The sequence below is a fragment of the Schistocerca serialis genome, chromosome 7 (assembly GCF_023864345.2).
Source record: "Schistocerca serialis cubense isolate TAMUIC-IGC-003099 chromosome 7, iqSchSeri2.2, whole genome shotgun sequence".
In the NCBI taxonomy this organism is placed as follows: domain Eukaryota; kingdom Metazoa; phylum Arthropoda; class Insecta; order Orthoptera; family Acrididae; genus Schistocerca; species Schistocerca serialis.
The window spans coordinates 210,803,889-210,824,995 of record NC_064644.1 but is presented as its reverse complement, the minus strand read 5'-3'; the positions used below and the strand labels follow the sequence as shown (position 1 = coordinate 210,824,995).

General features: G+C 43.1%; 1 protein-coding gene across 1 annotated transcript in view; it reads left to right on the top strand.

Annotated features, from left to right (window-relative positions):
- LOC126412980 (myogenesis-regulating glycosidase-like) overlaps positions 1-21,107 on the top strand; it is a 60,956-nt gene that overhangs the window by 7,734 nt on the left and 32,115 nt on the right. Inside the window, exon 2 of the mRNA XM_050082872.1 lies at positions 10,408-11,399. Coding sequence (XP_049938829.1) covers positions 10,408-11,399 — 992 coding nt within the window. The remainder of the gene's footprint in view (positions 1-10,407; positions 11,400-21,107) is intronic.

Below are 21,107 nucleotides of genomic sequence, written 5' to 3'. Positions count from 1 at the left end.
GGTTCCATGCAGAATTTAACTGGCGACCGCCGCCTCGATTAATAAGGGACTCAGACAGATCATTGATGCATTTATGGCCGGCCGGTGTGGGCGTGCGGTTCTAGGCGCTTCAGTCAGGAACCGCGTGACCGCTACGGTCGCAGGTTCGAATCCTGCCTCGGGCATGGATGTGTGTGATGTCCTTAGGTTAGTTAGGTTTAAGTAGTTCTAAGTTCTAGGGGACTGATGACCACAGATGTTAAGTCCCATAGTGTTCAGAGCCATTTGAACCATTTTTGATGCATTTGTGATGGAGCTCCAAAAGTTTGACGTTTGACCCAAAGTTTTTTTTTTTTTTTTTCAATGCATTTCATCAACTGACTTGTGGATATGCAGTGTTCGGCGATAGCTGACTTGGAAGAGGCGAGTATGCCGTTGATGTAATACAATACGATCCTGCACAGTGCATGTCGTTTTCCCTATGTAAGATTTGCCACATTCCCGCGGAATTTTGTAAACATTTATCTTGTGCAACTCTAGTGGTCTTTGACAAATACACGTATCGCTGGTGTTTTGGAAGGGCGAAGAAAGATTGCTTTAACTTTATGGCTTCTTAATATTCTGCCTATTTTCAGTGAAACATTTCCAATACATGGTACATAAGCAGTCTTTTTAAAGGCCCTATCCTCTTCCTCGTTTTGTCGTTTGTACTTCTATGGCGCTCTCTGTACTTGCTGAGACGAATATTCACTGTTTACGAGCACAGTTTGCAGGTGTTTCAGTTCCGTTTGCGGATTATCGACATCCGAGATGGTATGGACTCGGTGGATTAATGTCTTTAGAATGTCCATGTTTGTGCTGGATGGTTTCAACTAGTAGCTTGTAAAGATAGGTCTTTATTAGTGGGCTTTCGAAAAACAGAATGGCCAATTGTGGTATCACTCTTACGTCGCACCAAGACGTCCACAAACGGCAAGCAACCACCTTTCTCCATCTCCGTAGTAAATTTTAAGTTATCATATATGGAGTTAAGCTTTCGAAAGAACTTTCGGAGATTGTCCAAACCATGAGACGAAACTCTAAAAGCGACATCAGCATATCGCCAAAATACTGTTGATTTTAAAATAGCTGATGTGACTTCTCGCTCCTCAAAATCTTCCATAGAAAGACTAGGGAGACAAAGGACTCCCCATGGCGACACCGCCAGATTGTTAAAAAAACTTATAGTTAAATAAAAAGTACGTTGAGGAAAGGGTGTGCTGGAACAAAGCTGTAATGTCAGCTCCAAACCAATTGCCAGCGAGCTGCAGTGAGCTCACCAGAGGGACATTTGTAAAAAGAGAAACAACATTATAACTGACCAACAAGTCATTGCTTTCCAGCTAAGTGAGTGAAGTCTGTTGATAAAAATAACTAGAATTTCTTATATGATGTGGATACTTGCGGCGACAAGTAGCAAACATCCAGCAGTTCTCTCGAAATTTTATGGAACCTCTGTCCTACCTCCTGAATTTCACAGAAGATCCGCTGCTAACCACGTTGTGCTAGCAGTACTGGAAAACTTGAAAAGTAAGAGAGAGGTTTTGGCAAAACTGAAGCTGTGACAACGGGTCGTGAGTCGTAGGTGGATAACTCAGTAGGTAAGAGCATAGATCGAAAAAGGTATACATTTCGTTTGGCTTTAAGATACAGTGTGTTGTTACAAGATACAATGTACAATTATTTACATATTTACAAACATATGCGGGTTTAGACCTCGATCTATGAGTAACTTCAGTATTATTATAGATGGATATTCAGTGTCCTCAACCACTCCACAGCTTCCTCACTGGCCTGATGAATCTCCTCCATCGAACCATTGAATCTTCTAAGTGGGCAATGCATAATGATGTGGCAGATGGTCTGACAGCAATTTTCCACTTGTGCTTCCAAAAATGACATCTGCCATGTTGAGTTTTTATCCGTTTAAACGATGTCCAGATTTTTCTGGGTTGTTTGAAACCAGGGGTTGCTTGGTTGGGTTCGAGATCAGTCCAGATATATCTAGGTTTGAAGACAGCCAGGCGCTGCGCCAAGCTTCTCTTACTGTAAACTGATCTTGGGCCAGCTACCTTCCTAGAATCCAAGAAGGGTTCCGAGATTTCAGGATGAGATCTTCATGTAGACAGTCTTAATGTATTGGTAAGAGAGTGTTGTCACAGCGTTTATGTCATTCTATCTTCAGTGCTAATGCTCTTCGGAGATGAGGAGGTGGAATACTAGAAAGTACCAGTAGCCACTTCTGAGGAGAAGACTGGATGGTGCCTGACATAATCCTCAATGTGTCATTCAGCTGGACATCTACCTTCTTTGTATGGGTACTGTTAAGCCGTAGTGGACTGCAGCATTCACCTACTGGGTAAACTAGGGTAAGTGCTGTAGTTCTGAGAGTAGATGCAGAGGGGCCCCAGGCTGTTCCTGTGAGCTTGTCCAGGATGTTGTTACGGCTATTGATTTTAGCACATGTTTTGCATAGATGTGGACTGTAGGTCAAGGATCGAGCCAAGATGACTCCTAGATACTTAGGGTGAGGATTAAACTTCAGCAGGTGGCCACGATATTGAACTTGGGGAATATAGTTGGCTTGTCTGTTGCTAAGATGGAAACTGCTGACCTCTGTTTTCGTTATGTTTGGTTTCAGTCTCCAGCTTTTGAAGAACTTGTCGACTCTCTGAAGATCTTCTGTGACCGCGGTTTCTGCTGTCAGTGCAGCGTACATAAACTTTCTAGCAGCAGTAGCTGGTAAATCCGCAGGGTATATGTTTAACAGCAATGGGGAAAGGACCGATCCTTGTGGTAATCCATCATTCAGTTTGTAAGGTGTGCTTACGTTGTCATTTAGGTGCACTTCGATCGCTCTGCTGGCCAATATGTTGTTCAGAAGAGTGGCAAATTTTTTGTATGGTATTGTTTTAAGGAATTTGAGGATCATCACTTTCGCCAAACTGTGTCATATGCTGATATCAGGTCCACAAACACATCTACAGTCTTCTTGCGATCCAGAAACCCTCTCTCTATGTGACTTGTTAGGGCTAGCAACTAGTCCGTACAACTGCGCTTTGGTCTAAAGCCAGCTTGCCCTATTGGTATGTTATCTAGAGTTATAGCCGAGATATTATATATTATTCTTTCCAGCAGCTTATAGCTGACACTCAGGAGGACAATAGGCTTATAATCTTCTGCATTATCTCCACTTTTCCTAGGTTTCCGTATTGCGAAAATTTTAGCTCTTTTGGATATTTGTGGTAGCTGTCCATCGCGTAAGATTTTGTAAAATTTAGCAAGCCATTTAGTTGTTCGAGGACCACAGTGTAATAGAAATTCTGGACATCTAGCATCTAGTCCAGCTGCTTTTCGTGATTTTACTTCCTTTAGCGCAGATGAAACCTCAACAGCAGTGATATCAAGTGAAAAATGACAAACTGCTTCAGCCTGGCATATATTTGATTTTAATTCTGACCGAATTCTTTTTGCCTCTTTCTTGTCATTGTCGGCAGATTTTTTTTGCCAGACTAACTAATCTGTTTGCTGTTGCATCTGGTTGTATTTTGGAGCACTTAGCACTGAATTTAGGAATACTGCTACCAAGTGTTCATAAAAGAGATCATTTTCCCTGAGGCTGATCCATTTTTCTCTTCTAGCTGAGTCTAGGGAATTTAGTAATTCATCTGCGATTTCAGGGTCACCGCTGAGTTTATATTCTTCATACAGCTCGATACATTTTAGATTCCAGCCAGGGACATAAGCCTTCCTGTATCCTCTTGGGATATGTTTCTTTGCGATGGCACATACTAATCCCGTAAAGCGCTTATAATTTTCTATTTTAGATGTGATCCACTGTATATTATGTTCCAGTTCGCAAGTGAATTCTGACCAGTTGGCTTTGGCAAAGTTCCAGCGTGGCTGTGGGACTGATCTGATGGCAGGCATTTCTAGGCCGACTTTGACGACTGCTGGTCTGTGCTGACTTCGTGGGAAGTTGTCTAGAATCTTCCTGCTGCATTTCAGAGGTCTTCCGGATGAGTCCATTGAGACAAAACATAGACCCGGGTTATAGTCATTGTTCCATCTAGCAGAGTGGAAGGAGCCATTTTCTTTGGCATAGTACAACAGAAAGAGGTCTTCAGCATCGGCCCACTCTCACACGTCTTGGCCCTCCTTGTCGGTATAATCGTATCCCCAGTTGGTGCTCTTGCTGTTAAAATCTCCGAGAATTACAGCTGGGTGTTGGATGTTCTGGATGGCCTCATTCAAGATCCAAGGCTGTGATGGAGGCTTATAGATGTTTGTAATTTGAGTGCCTGCAATCTTCATTTTGGGGGCAAACATATTATTGTTCACATTTGTGCTCATTGTTTCAGCTTCATCTGTGTTGTTTCTTACATACGGTGCAGTACCATAACTTCTGTGAAATGTTGCATTAAGCAAGCTATATCCTGGAATCTTGCATAAAGCTGATCTTGATTTTTGCATTGAGTCTCTTGCAGCAGGATAGCATCCACCCTGTGGTTGGACAGTAATTTTGCTAAGTATTCACTTTTTGACCGGCTTACTCCTTCTATATTGAGTTGTAAAACTCTTAATGCATGGTCGAGGGCCATTCTGAGCTTGAGCCATGTTGCTGTATCTTCCAGTTGCTGGGATATCCTGAAGGAAAACTTGGGGTCTAGCAGGCAACGTTGTTGCATTCTTGGCACCACCCTGGGGTCTCGTGTGGGGCACTTTGAGGTTAAACCCACGGACTTGAAGCAACGACGAACCCCATCGAAAAAAGTGGACAGCCAGATACACAACCAGTCCAAGACGCTATTTTAAACTGCCAGCAAGTTTCATAACAGCAATCACTTCCTTTGTAACGAGGACTTAATATGACCGAGGTCCTGTTTCCTCGCGAGTCAAATCCTCATATCATTTCGTCGGTTATTTCTATCAAATGTTTAGTGTTACACATCCGTTCATCTAACCGTACATAGCTGTCTAAGACAACCGTCAGCTGGTGTAGAGAAGAGTCGTGCAGTATCGACTGGCTTAAGTTTTTTGACTTTACTGCGTAACTGTGGTGCCTAATCGGTAAATTAATATACGATTCTCTTACCTCAAGACATGGTCTACGGATAGCACAAAGTAACGATTTTTACTTTCTACGAATAACACAGTGTAAAGATTTTTACTTTTTATTTATAGTGCTTAATGACATCGAAAGTAAATGAACTGCAATTACAAGACTTGCCTTGCACAAAGCGTTTTGCAGTATGGGACATTGTCTTTTCTGTGATAATATCGGTTGTTAATCATTCACTGCACTGTTACTTATTGAACAATACGAGGGGAGATCAATAAGAAACGCAACATATTTTTCTGTGAAAGTAGGTTGGTTTCATTCAGGATTAGAATACACCATATTATTCCCTACACTCTCGGCTACAGAACCCTATTTCTACAACGTAATCTCCGTGCAACGCGACGGCCTTACGCCACCCTACAGGGAAGGTCTTTGTGCCGCATGGTACAGCTCTGCTGGTCGGTGTTGGAGACAACGCCTTACTGTATCAGTAACCTCTGAATCATGCACGTACTGCTTCCCCAGGAGTGTATCCCTCACTGCGCCAAACAGATGGAAGTCTGAAGGTAGGGTGGATGAAGAACTGTCCAGTGCGGACTTTCTGGTGTGCGCAGACTAGTGTGAGGACCTGCTTGTCATGTGAAGAAGAAGTTCATTTGTGTTTTTGTGACGAAGAACACGCTGAAGTTGTTTCTTCAATTTCCTGAGGGTAGCATAATACACCTGAGAGTTGATCGTTGCACCATGAGGGAGGACATCAAACAGAATAAGTCCTTCAGAGTCACTGAAGGCCGTCGCCACGACTTTACAGGCTAAGGATGCGTCTTCTAACTTTTTCTTCGGAGGAGAGATGGTGTGGCGTCACTCTATGGACTACGGTTTTGTTTCCAGTTCGAAGTGATGAACCCATGTTTCATCGACTCTTACGATGTTTGACAAGTTGTCACTATCAGTCACGTAACACGCAAGAAATTTCATACAGATGATACTACTTTGTTCTTTATGGTCTTCTGTTAGGCGGTGAGAACTCCAGTGGGGGTACACACATTTGAGTGAAACTTCCTGGCAGATTAAAACTGTGTGCCGTACCGAGACTCGAACACGAGACCTTTGCCTTTCGCGGCCAAGTGCTCTACCATCTGAGCTACCCAAGCACGGCTCACGCCCAGTCCTCACAGCTTTACATCCGCAAGTACCTCGTCTCATACCTTCCAAACTTCACAGAAGCTCTCCTGCGAATCTTGCAGGACTAGCACTCCTGAAAGTAAGGATACTGCTGAGACATGGCTTAGCCACAGGCTGGGGGATGTTTCCAGAATGAGATTTTCATTCTGCAGCGGAGTGGTCGCTGATATGAAACTTCCTGGCAGATTAAAATGGTTCAAATGGCTCTGATCACTATGGGAGTTAACTTCTGAGGTCATCAGTCCCCTAGAACTTAGAACTACTTAAACCTAACTAACCTAAGGACATCACAAACATCCATTCCCGAGGCAGGATTCGAACCCGCGACCGTAGCGGTTGCGCGGTTCCAGACTGTAGCGCCGAGAACCGCTCGGCCACCCTGGCCGGCGGCAGATTAAAACTGTGTGCCGGAACAAGACTCGAACTCGGGACCTTTGCCTTTCGCGGGGATGTTTCCAGAGTGCTAGTTTGCAGGAGCGCTAGTCCTGCAAGATTCGAAATATCCTTTCTTTCATGAGTGCTAGTCTTGCAAGATTCGGAGGAGATCTTGTGTAAAGTTTGGAAGGTACGAGACGAGGTACTGGCGGAAGTAAAGCTGTGAGGACGGGGCGTGAGTCGTGCTTGGGTAGCTCAGATGGTAGATCACTTGCCAGTGAAAGGCAAAGATCTCGAGTTCGAGTCTCGGTCCGGCACACAGTTTTAATCTGCCAGGAAGTTTCATATCAGCGCACACTCCGCTGCAGAGTGAAAATCTCATTCTGGACAGATTTGAGTGTTTGATTGTGGTTCTTCGATCATCTCGAATGAGTGTGTGCGCACGTACCAACAGTGCAGGAATCACAGCTGCATGGGGCCGGCGGACATGCGGGAAATCGTCCAGGTTTGCGCTACGTTGTTGTGATGATGACAGACGCTTCTCTATAGATATTCTGGAAGCGCCTATGAATGTCTGCGATGTTCTTGCTTTCAGCCAAAAGAAACTCAATGACAGTTCTCTGCTTGGAACGTACCTCCGTTACAGACGCCATTATGAAGGCTATATCGCCACCACTTATCGGAACTTCATTAAACTATAGGGACTGAAGGAGGAATATTCTACGATGTCCCACAATGAATTCCGCATATTTTCAACCTAAACTGGCAGAGAAAATGATGTGTTGCATTACTTACCGAACGCCACTCGTAATAGAACCCATAAGCGTGGCAACTTATTGCCACTATTTTACCTCAGTTCAACAATATTTATCTCGCTGTTAAAAAAAAAAAAAAAGGTTCAAATGGCTCTGAGCACTATGGGACTTAACATCTGTGATCATCAGTCCCCTAGAACTTAGAACTACTTAAACCTAACCAACCTAAGGACATCACACACATCCATACCCGAGGCAGGATTCGAACCTGCGACCGTAGCGGTGACGCGGTTCCAGACTGAAGCGTCTAGAACCGCACGGCCACACCGGCCGGCGCTGTTTTACAGATGTCGCAAATAAAATATAAAATATTCTCCTGATACACACATCCAACATGCGCCCAGAATCTACACTTGGTACACAGCACTCAGTGTTCTTAAAATGACTGCAGACACACAATGCACTTTTCAGTTTCTTCTACTGACCGATTATTTCCATTGAATTCGTGTTCTCTTCGCTTCTTTGCGATTGTGTTCCAATGGTCAACCTTTGGTGTTTGTTTCATTTTGGAACACCGTTACTTCTACTCTCTTGCAGACATTATTTTTTCTGCTTGTAATCTTTTTCTAATCATTTATTTCTAATTGTTGAAAAAGCTTCAGCTGCCTCCCTCGCCATCGTAACCTTGCTGAAAGCCTTTTTCATGCACTGTTCATTCCAGTTTCTTCTTACTTTTTTACATTTACCGCCATTTCAATCTGAAAAGAAGTGAGAAGAAGTAATTATAATTTAAAAATTTAAATTATTTATGGTCGATACCGAAAGACAAAAAGGGGGTGGGGGGCGGTACTGCACAACAAACACTCAGTAGGATCTCGTCAATTTTTTTAAATTTAATTCATCAGTCTTCTGACTGTCTTCCTCTCCTGTGCCAACCTTTTCATCTCCGAGTATAAATTTCACCCTACGTCCTCAATTATCTGCTGGTTGTTTTACAATCTCTGTGTTACTCTACAATTTGCACCCTCTGTAGCTCTCTCTAGTACTACAGAAGCCAGTCTCTGATGTCTTAACAGATGTCCTATCATCCTCACACTTTTTTCTTGTGTTTTCTATATACGCATAGCGTTTCCTCGCCGAGTCTGCGGAGAACCTCTTCCTTCCTTGCCTCATAGCGGACAATTGCGAGTGTAAACCACCCACTGCCAGCTGCTCCAGTTGCGACATCAAGTGAAAAATTAACTCGACATCCACGGAAAAAGATAGGACCTAATTTTCCAAACTTGTCTCCAGCACCACGTCTAAGCGGATTCTCTTCTGTTCGGGTTTTCCCACAGTAAAATTTTCGCCACCATACTATGCTGTGCTACAAACGAGCATTCTCAGAAATTTCTTCCTCATATTAAGGTCTGTGTTTGATACTAATAAACTTCTCTTGGTAAGGAACGCACTTTTGGCCAGCGCTAGTCTCCTTTTTCTGTCCTGCTTGTTCCGTCCATCATGGGTTATTTTGCTGCCTAGACAGCAGAATTTTTGATTCCGTCTACTTCGTTATTCCCAATTGTAATGTTACGTTTCTCGCTGGTCACATTTCTTCTAATTCTCATTAGTTTCTTCTTTCTTCGATTTATTCTCAGTCCATATCTTTTACTCATTAGATTGTTTGTTACATTCAATAGATCCTGTAATTCTTCTTCTCTTTCTTTGAGGATAGCAATATCATCAGCGAATCGTATCATATCGTAGATATCCTTTCACCTCGAATTTTAATCCTACCCTTGCACCTCTCTTTTATTACCGCCATTGCTTTTTCGACGTATAGTTTGAACATTAGAGGCGAAAGACTACATCCCTATCTTTCATCCTTTTTAATCTAAGCTCTTCGTTCTTGATCTTCCAGCTTTATTATTCCCTCTTGTTTCTTGTAAATTTGTATACTACCCGTCTTTCAGTTTTCACTTTGTCGAATATTTTCCCAGGTAGACAAACCCTATGAACGTATATTGATTTTTCTTCAGTATTGCTTTTTATCAACCGTAACGTCAGGGCGACCTCTTCACGCTTTTACCTTTCCTACAGCCAGACTTACCGTCATCTAACAGATCCTCAATTTTCGTTTTATTTCTTTTGTATATTATTCTTGTCAACAACTGAGATGCATAAAATGTTAAGCTGACTGCGCGGTAATGTTTACACTTGTCGGCTTTTGCTTGCTTTGGAATTGTGTGGATGATGTTTTTCCAAAAGTCTGATGGTATATCGCCACTCTCATACGTGCTACACACCAATGTGAATGGTCGATTTGTTGCCACTTCCCGAATGATTTTGGAAATACCGGTGAAATGTTGTTGTCCATTCTGTCTTATTTGACCTTAAGTCCTCCAAAGCTCTTTTAAATTCGCGTTCTAATTCTTGATCCCCTATCTCTTCTATATCGCCTCCTATTTCCTCTCCTATCACGTCATCAGACAAGTCTTCCCCCTCATAGAGGCCTTCAACGCAGTCCTTTCACCTATCCGCTCTCTCCTATGCACTCAACAGTGGAATTCACATTGCACTCTTAATGTTACTGGCCTTCTTGAACTCGCCATAGTGTACGTTCTTTTATTTACAGAAATTATCACGAAATGTTTGTTAGATGTCACACCCTGCATAACATAGATAACCGAAATATAGCAACGAAGTTAAGCACTCATCTTAAAAACGGGTACCACAGACCTCAAAATATCTTGCGTGCGCTTTGAGCTACGGCAACACCACGAAGCATTCGGAGCAAGCAAAGCACTGAAGACAAGAAGAAGATAACTGTCTCTAGGGTACATGGATACGCGAGCTCGCTTCTTCTTACTGTAGACTTCTACCATTTGGAGACGAAAAGAGAAATCTCAATAGCGGCCGGTACTGTAAGCCGGCCGATATTGCGCGGCTCTCTCCTACTTTTGACTGCAGATTTGCTTTGGGAATAAGTAATTGAACTTAACTGTTGTAATAAAATCGTATTTGGTTTTTCAGGTGGTGACAATGTTGACGTCGAATCCGTCGCTGTCCTGGGATACGAGGGTGCTCCTAGTACATGTCACAATGCTGGACTCGATGAGGATTGTTTCCAGTTCCAAGAATCGAGAATTGTTGTTGAGCGTTCTCAGAGGGACGAAGGAGTGTGTTACAGATTTTCTGCGTCGTACGATATCCCAGGTATAATAGTAGAAAACTGCATTCCTCACAACGGTAGCCACCTATACGGAGGTCCAGAGCAGTATAATCAATACTGGCCCATAGAGTCCAACGTATACAGCAATTATTCGTACGTCACTAAACAGCAGGACAACGTCGGCATTGCCGAGCGGTATTGGCTTTTTTCGGACGGTAGATACGTCCACGCGCAACCAAATATGCCTCTCTTCATCAATCAGAACATCAACGACTCTGTGGGTTGGCTGTGTCTTGCCGCTGAGAAGGCACCGCCATACTCGCTGGAGCGATCCGGCATCGTCCTGAACAAGACGACGTGCGTGTTTGAAGACGCGAGGCAGGCCCACGAGGATGCAGTCGAGAGGTACCTGGGCAGACCGTCTGGCATACCGGACGAGCGAATGACCACGCACCCTATTTGGTCAACGTGGGCGCGGTACAAGAGGGACATTAACGACTCTACGGTGAGGCAGCTGGCCGCGGAAATAGTCGCCAACGGCTTCAACAACAGCCAGCTCGAGATAGACGACCTGTGGGAAACCTGCTACGGGAGCCTGACGTTCGACACGGCCAAGTTCCCTGACGTGAGGAAACTCACAGAAGATCTGCACGACCTGGGTTTCCGCGTCACCTTGTGGGTCCACCCCTTCGTGAATCTCGACTGCGAGCCGTACCATTCTCAGGCCCTCGCCAGTGGATACTTCGTCACCAATACCGAAGGCAGCGCCAATACCTCCTGGTGGAATGGCGAAGGCAGCGTCGTCGACTTCACAAACCCTGAAGCGGCAGCCTGGTGGGCCAATAGGCTTTGGGTAAGTACTGTTGTGACTCCTAAGTAGTAGCGAGTTATCATGTGACAACTCAGTATCAATCGATCTTCGTTGGGTAGCTACTTGCGATTATTGGCTGTATTACACGACCTGTCAAAAGCCAGAAAAACCATCTTTTGCAGCGCAGGCCATTGCGAGACGTGCAGGAAGACAGACTGTGAGGTTCTGGAAGGTACGGTACCAATGGGGATTTGGAGCCAGGCTTATAACAGTGCCGTGTCCAGCTGCGCTAGGTTTCTTGGCTGAGGATCGATGGCGCGAACAGCCTGATCGAACTGGTCTCACACTTCCTCAGTTAGGTTTACAATCTGAGAGTTGGTGGCCAGGAAAGTACAGTAAATTCATCTTGGTGCTCTTCGAACGACGCGCTTACACTGATAGCTGTGTGACACGTTACATTGTCCTGCTGACAGATACCATTGTGCCAAGGAGAAACAAACATGTAGGGATGGACATGGTCCCCAAGGATAGATGCACTCTTGTATTGACACATTGTCCCTTCCAGAATTTCGAGATGATCCAGGGAATGCCAAGAAAACATTCCCGTGACCATAACGCTCTCTCCTCCTGCCTGCCGTCTTTCGAGGATTATTGTAGGGTGTTTGCTTTCTGTCCGATGGAGCTTAAAACTTGATTTTTCGGAAAAGGCATCTGTCGCCACTCAGTAGATGTCCAGCTGCGATACTGGCGTTAAAATTCCAGCCTTCGTCGTCGATGAACAGCGATCAGCATGGGTGCGTGAATAGTGAATAAGGTGCCTGGTGCGGAGGCCCATACACAGCAAAGTTCGCTGAACGGTCGTTGGGGAGACACCGCTGGTAGCCCTCTCGTTCATCTGGGAGGCCAGTTGCTCAACAGTTGCACATCTGTTCGTCTGTACATATCTCCGCACTCGTCGTTCACCCTTGTCATCTACACAGTTGCCTCGGTACCGATTTTGGATATTACCGTTTTGCGACGCACGGTCTACTTTAACCACTGCGGTACGCGAATAGTTTACAAACTTAGCCGTTTCGAAAATGCTTCCAGCCTTGTTCCGATAGTGAATGGTTGTGCCCTTTAGGACGTCAGATAAATTGCTCCAGTTCCGCATTACGACTGGGGACTGATGACCTCAGATCTACATCTAAATCTACATCCATACTCCGCAAGCCACCTGACGGTGTGTGGCGGAGGGTACCTTTAGTACCTCTATCGGTTCTCCCTTCTATTCCAGTCTCGTATTGTTCGTCGAAAGAAGGATTGTCGGTATGACTCTATGTGGGTTTTAATTTTTCTGATTTTATCCTAATGGTCTCTTCGCGAGAGATACGTAGGAGGGAGCAATATACGGCCTGACTCTTCGGTGAAGGTATGTTCTCGAAACTTCAACAAAAGCCCATACCGAGCTACTGAGCGTCTCTCCTGCAGAGTCTTCCACTGGAGTTTATCTATCATCTTCGTAACGCTTTCGCGATTACTAAATGATCCTGTAACGATGCGCGCTGCTCTTCGTTGGATCTTCTCTATCTCTTCTATCAACCCTATCTGGTACGGACTGCTACGGATCCCACACTGCTGAGCAGTATTAAAGCAGTGTGCGCACAAGTGTACTGTAACCTACTTCCTTTATTTTCGGATTGCATTTCCCTAGGATTCTTCCAATGAATCTCAGTCTGGCATCTGCTTTACAGACGATCAACTTTATATGATCATTCCATTTTAAATCACTCCTAATGCGTACTCCCAGATAATTTATGGAATTAACTTGACTAGAAGAAGGGATCGGTTGGTAGGACATGTTCTGAGACATCGAGGGATCACCAATTTAGTATTGGGGTGCAGCGTGGAGGGTAAAAATCGTAGAGGGAGACCAAGAGATGAATACACGAAGCAGATTCAGAAGGATGTAGGCTGCAGTAGGTACTGGGAGATGAAGAAGCTTGCACAGGATAGAGTAGCATGGAGAGCTGCATCAAACCAGTCTCAGGACTGAAGACCACAACAACAACAACAACAACAACTGCTTCCAGTTGCTGACCTGCTATATTGTAGCTAAATGATAAGGGATCTTTCTTTCTATGTATTCGCAGCACATTACTCTTGTCTACATTGAGATTCAATTGCCATTTGCTGCACCATGCGTCAATTAGCTGCAGATCCTCCTGCATTTCAGTACAATTTTCCATTGTTACAACCTCTCGATATACCACAGCATCATCCGCAAAAAGCCTCAGTGAACTTCCGATGCCATCCACAAGGTCATTTATGTATATTGTGAATAGCAACGGTCGTACGACACTCCCCTGCGGCACGCCTGAAATCACTCTTACTTCTGAAGACTTCTCTCTATTGAAAATGATATGCTGCGTTCTGATGTTAAGTCACATAGTGCTTAGAGCCATTTGAGCCGCATTATGACAACGACTGCACACTGTCGCCACCCCCTCCCACACTCTCCCCCGACACGCTCACCTGCTGTAACATAGACTGATAGACTGTGATCACATTAATGTGACTGTATCGTGTAACTGCAGTAGGTGCCAGAAAGATTAGGAAACACCAAAATGATTTTTCCTCGTTTTATGGAAGTCATATTCACACTAATAAAAGGAACGTCACAGGTATAGTTTTATCATCAATGAGTCAAAACAGGAAATGAAAGAGAAAAAAGGAGGCAATCACGGTGCGAATCATTTCCGGGAATTAGAATAACTTTGCACCAAATCCTACAGATAGATGATTTCAGCAAGCGTGTGTGGTCCTCACATGCAGTCTCGCCCATAGTTTTCGTATACTCTCTGCTTGTACGTTGTTGGTAACATATATAAACGGGTGTGATTACAATTGTTGGAAGCAGTTAGTATTATGTAATGCATTAGTGAAACCAACAAAACCATAGTACACTACTGGTCATTAAAATCGCTACACCACAAAGATGACGTGCTACAGAAGCGAAATTTAACCGACAGGAAGAAGTGCTGTCATATGAAAATGATTAGCTTTTCGGAGCATTCAAACAAGGTTGGCACCGGTGGCGACACCTACAACGTGCTGACACGAGGGAAGTTTCCAACCGATTTCTCATACACAAATAGCAGTTGACCGGCGTTGCCTGGTGAAACATTGTTGTGATGCCTCGTGTAAGGAGGAGAAATGCGTACCATCACGTTTCCGACTTTGATAAAGGTCGGATTGTAGCCTATCGCGATTGCGGTTTATCGTATCACGACATTGCTGCTTGTGTTGGTAGAGATCCAATGACTGTTAGCTGAATATGGAATCGGTGGGTTCAGGAGGTTAATACGGAACGCCGTGCTGGATCCCAACTGCCTCGTATCACTAGCAATCGAGATGACAGGCATCTTATCCGCATGGCTGTAAAGGATCGTGCAGCCACGACTCGATCCTGAGTCAACAGATGGGGAAGTTTGTATGACAACCATCTGCACGAACAGTTCAACGACGTTTGCAGCAGCATGGACTATCAGCTCGGAGACTATGGCTGCGGTTACCCTTTAAGCTGCATCACAGACAGGAGCGCCTGCGATGGTGTACTCAACGACGAACCTAGGTGCATGAATGGCAAAACGTCATTTTTTCAGATGAATCCAGGTTCTGTGTACAGCATCATGATGGTCGCATCCGTGTTTGGCGTCATCGCGGTGAACGCACATTGGAAGCGTGTATTCGTCATCGCCATACTGGCGTGATCACCCGGTGTGATGGTATGGGGTACCATTGGTTACACGTCTCGGTCTCCTCTTGTTCGCAATGACGGCACTTTGAACAGTGGACGTTACATCTCAGTTGTGTTACGAGCCATGGCTCTACCCTTCATTCGATCCCTGCGAAACCCTACATTTCAACAGGATAATGCACGACCGCATTTTGCAGGTCCTGTACGGGCCTTTCTGGATACAGAAAATGTTCAACTGCTGCCCTGGCCAGCACATTCTCCAGATCTCTCACCAATTGAAAACGTGTGGTCAATGGTGGCTGAGCCCGCATCTCGTGGTCGTGCGGTAGCGTTCTCGCTTCCCACGCCCGGGTTCCCGGGTTCGATTCCCGGCGGGGTCAGGGATTTTATCTGCCTCGTGATGGCTGGGTGTTGTGTGCTGTCCTTAGGTTAGTTAGGTTTAAGTAGTTCTAAGTTCTAGGGGACTGATGACCATAGATGTTAAGTCCCATAGTGCTCAGAGCCACTTGAATGGTGGCTGAGCAACTGGATCGTCACAATACGCCAGTCACTACTCTTGATGAACTGTGGTATCTTGATGCTGCATGGGCAGCTGTACCTGTACACGCCATCCAAGCTGTTTGATTCTATACTCAGGCGTATCAAGGCCGTTATTACGGCCGGAGGATGCACCCAAATTGCGTGTTAATGTAATCATATGTCAGTTCTAGTATAATATATTTGTCCAATGAATACCCGTTTATCATCTGCATTTCTTGTTGGTGCAGCACTTTTAATGGCCAGTAGTATATCATCTTCTGTAGATGTATAACTGTTTTCAGGAAGGGTTGTTTCTTTTGTTAGGACTCAGAAACATTAGCAGTACGATCAGGCACAAATATAGCTGCTGGACAATGACTGCTAACATTATTAGGAAACAGCGCCTTCAGTAGCAATAAATTTACTTTCCTTATTAATTATTCGACAATACTTTTACTAATTCTAAAATAAACAGTTGCTATAATTCAAGCCAAGAAATAGATAAATTATTATAATTGTTGTAAAAATGAATGTTGGATTATTATATAGGACAGTTTTTCTAAAGATACTGTTATTTCTTGATAACTGATTGAATTATTACTTTTTCTCCTTTCTCTTTTTACATTTATGCAAAGATACTAGATCTTGTCACTAACTGTTCCTTGAATATGAAAATAATCTGCAGTGGTAACGGTTTGAGCACGGAAATAAAAGCCTTTGCTTGCAATCTATTCGTCACCACAATAAAAAACTGTACGCTAAGCAACATCCAAATGGTTCAAATGGCTGTGAGCACTATGGGACTTAACATCTGAGGTCATCAGTCCCATAGAACTTAGAACTATTTAACCTAACTAACCTAAGGACATCACACACATCCATATCCGAGGCAGGATTCGAACCTGCGACCGTAGCTGTCGCGCGGTTCCAGACTGAAGCGTCTAAAACCGCGCGGCCACACCGGCCGGCAAATAAAAACACGTAAAATTAACATGAAATGAAGAAGTTAATTATATTGGACTATGATTGGCATTGTTAGAAAAACTAAAAGAATAACAAAATCAGAGTTCGTCATCTGTGCAACGCGCACGTTCAAATTAACAAGAGAAATAAGCCAATGAAATCTGTAACCAAGGTGCACAAACAACCAGATGAATGAGTGCTGCTCGGAAATTTGGGGAAATCTGTGGTAAGGTCTTATTGGACCAAACTGCTGAAGTCATCGGTCCCTAAGCTTACACGCTACTTAATCTAACTTAAACTAACTTATACTAAGGACAACACACACACCCATGCCCGAGGGAGGACTCGAACCCCTGACAGGGGGATGATGCTCAGAATACGAACTCTGAAATATGAAAATAACACATGCTATAGCAAGGGCGACACTCACATCTTCAAATTTCACACTCAGGAGGGGACGACAACAAGGAATCGAATGCTTAGATAACCAGGAAGCGAATGGTAGGAAGTCAAACCTCTCCGTTCTCAGCGAAAATTCTGTTGGAGGGGTGACAGCATGTTTGTAGTCATTACGGCGAACGAGAAAGTACATTGGAACATGAAAATAGGGGAGAACGCTGCAAAAATTTCCTCGAGATACCATACAATGCTCATAAACAATTTGCTAGGTTCGTATCTAGATTAAACTATCTTTTACTATTGGTCGATGTATACACAATATTTAGTACGGGAGGCAGTACACTGGTCTGGATGAACAGAAATAGCGTTGATTTGTTAAAACGTAAAACATTATTTTCCAAAAGTCCTTTAATGCATAGATCGCGTTTACATAAGTAAATTAAAAGATGTTGACTAGCTAGGCCGGTTGTAACAACTATCTTCAGATCATGCTTATATTAAATGCAGGTTGAATGCAAACTGAATGTACCGGTAATAATCATCATAAAGTGAGCCGCATTTGTGTTGAAAGAAACATGAATGAAAAATTTGGTTCTACATCCTTGTTCATAACCATTCTTAATTTTTGTGCCGTTGCATAAAGCTTTTTAGCTGAACTATACTGTAATGGTACAATCAGTTTGTTCAGCCAGAGTCTTTTATAGTATGGTGCAGAGCCAGACACAGTTTTGTTGTTGGTGTTAACACCAAATTTCTTATTCGTGTTTGTTTCTACATGTACAACGGGAATAATCAATTCCTAACACGCTAAACACTTTTAATGCATCATTTATTTTGACCATTTGGGCTGCCTCTTTTGTGAACCCTAGCGTTGGAGTCTTTTGCCTTTACTCTTTTATTCCCATTATGAAATATTCTGCCACATTACTCCTTCACCGTACAAGTTATAAAAATAGCATTTTGTTGTAAATAATATGACTGCCTCCTTCTCAATTTTATTACAGTCATATTGTTTGTGTATTGTTAGTCTTAGTCTATACTTCTGCAGCATAATTTCAGGGATTTCAGAAGTTTTAATCTGCCTCATATTGTGTAACAATTTCTCAAGATCCATAATCGACTGGAGGATTCGTAATTTTCTTTACTGTATTTCGACGCCAATTACAGGAACTACCGAATCTAAAACGCAAGAAATGAATATTTAAATAGAAAACTTTGGAATATAACATGTTTTTTAAACTGACTAAAAAGTTTAAAATAATTTCTCCTAGACCCATACAGACTACTAACCCAATACAGATAGTCCCAAAAATTTGTGCTTGGATATTTTTAATAACGATGACAATACTTGTGAAATTTAAAACGAGAAATGTTGGGCGCATGCTGTAGGTAACTGATGCATTAATAGTTCACCTAAGTCACCAACAATTTTATTGCGCTACAAATAATAAGAACTCTTTTGGGAATTTTCTTAACGACAGCTACTCTCGACACTCCGTACTGTACCTACTTCATGTGCCGCACGTCTTTCGCTTTAAGTTTTAAGGTGTTGTCATAGCTATTAAAAATTAACAAGCACAAAATTTTGGGTCTGTGTTTATGGGGTTAGGAATTTGTAATGGGGTTCAGAGAAATTATTTTATACTTTATAGTCCGTCGGTCTCGTGAGGGCTCACTAATATTGGAATAGCACCCCCACATTTGTACGTATGGGAAATCCTGTATGTACCTCAGGCTTACGTGATGGAATCTGTTGGAATTATATTTTCCTCGAGACATATTGAGACTCATATTTTATCTTCGATAAGGATATAACCTGAAGTAATGAACTAAAATTTGTGTCAGAGCTGGGACTTGAACCTGGATCTTCTACTTATTAGGGAGGTGTGCTACCCACTACACCACCCTGGGATTGCGGCTAACAAAAAACTGCGTGAACGGATCAACGAAGAAGCTGAACGGGTGTCATCGGTCGTCCACCCTGCCACCCCAAACAAATTCAACGAACAATACAGAACAAAATGAGATCAACTAAAAAAAAAAAAAAAGATCCAATGCCCCCCCCTAACACGAACTTCAATTCACACCTTTACTCATCTTCATTTTCTATTTCTTAAATTGTCGTTATTACTGAGGCTCTCAGTTTTGTACCTAATGGAGAAATCCTGCCTGTTCCTCAGGCACAGGTGATCTATTGATCCGATGGAATTATATTTTCCTGGGGACATACTGAGTCTCAACTTTATCTTCCATGAGGATAGAAGCTGAAGTAATGTATTAAAATTTGTGCCAAGGCTGGGACTTGAACCCAAGTCTGCTGCTTACTAGACATACTTACGTTACTCACAATGTCAGGATGGTGCAGTGCATAACACATAAGCCTGATAAGCAAGAGACCCAGGTAATTTCATCATATCGACAGATCACCTATGCTTGAGGTACAGGCAGGACTTCCCCATTACGTATAAATCTGGGGTAAGCTGAATTCGGAATCGCTGGAGAGAAGGCAACATTCTTTACGAGGAACGCAATTGAGAAAATTTAGAGAAACGGCATTTAAAGCTGACTGCGGAGCGATTCTACTGCCTCCAACAAAAACTGTTCATAGGGACCGCGAAGATAAGATTCGAGAAAGCATATAGATTGTCGTTTTTCACTCGCTCAATTTGTGAATGGAACAGATCCCTCGCTCAATTTGTGAATGGAACAGAAAAGGAAATGAGTATTAGTGGTATGGGTACTCTCCGCCACGCATAGTTCGGTGGATTGCGGAGTTTCTATGTAGATGTTGATTTTCAGAAGGGTTTTGGAACATATAATGTGCTCAAACAATATGAATCACCTCGAAGAAAACGATTTATTGACAAATAGCCAACACGGATTCAGAAAATATCGTTCTGCTGAAATTCAACTAGCGGTTTATTCTCGCGAAGTAATGAGTGCTATCGACAGGGGACGTCAAACTGATTACACATTTTTAGATTTCCAGAAGGCTTTTGACACCATTCCTCACATGCAACTTCTGATTAAATTGCAAGCGTATAGAGTACCGTCTCAGTTGTGTGACTGGATTCATGATTTATGGTCAGAAAGTTCACAGTTCGTAATAACTGACGGAATTTCATCGAGTAAAACAGAATTAATATCTATTGTTCCCCAAGGAAGTGTTATAGGCTCTATTTTGTTCCTGATCTACATCAACGATTTAGTAGTAATTTGTGCAGCCCTCTTAGACTATTTGCAGATGATGCTGTCATTTTTCCTCACGTAAAATGATCAGATGATAAAATGAAATTGCAAAATGATGTAGACAAGGCATCTGTATGGCGAAACAGTGGCAAATGACTCTTATCATGAAAAGTGTGAAATCACCTTCATGTGAACTAAAGAGAATCCTATAGATTTCAGTAACACGATAAATCACACAAATCTAAAGGCAGTAAACTCAACTTGGAGATTACAGCTACGAATAATTTAAATTGGAACGATCACATAGAAAATGTTGTGAGAAAACCAAACCAAAGACTACGATTTATTGGCAGAACACTTAGAAAATTTAACAGGTCTTATGACGATACTGCTTCCACTACACTTGTGCGCCCTCTCCTGGGACTATTGCCTTAGGGTGTGAGATCCACATAGGATTTCCGGAGGACATCGAAAAAGTTCAAAGAAGGGCAACTTGTTTCGTATTATCGAGAAATAGGGGAGAGAGTGCCAGGGATATGATACACGAATTGGGGTGGAAGTCATTAAAAGAAAGGTGTTTCTCGCTGCGGCAGGACCTTCTCAAGAAATTTCAATCACCAACTTTCTTGCTTTTTTTGACACCCACCTGCAGAATAAGAGAAATCAGAGCTCGCACAGAAAGATTTAAGTGTTTGTTTTTCCCGCAAGCTGTGCGACAGTAAAACGATAGAGAAATAGCTCAAAGGTGGTTCGTTGATCCCTCTGGCTGGCGCTTAAATTTGCATTGCAGAGTAATCATGTAGGGTTAGATTGTACTCTATGAAACACACCTGGGACGACTTCGTGCATCATCTGCGCGTCCATAATCCAGCTGCCCTTGACCTGTGAGGAGACATCAGGTGCTACATACGTTGAATCCATGCGACTCATAATAACTGAAG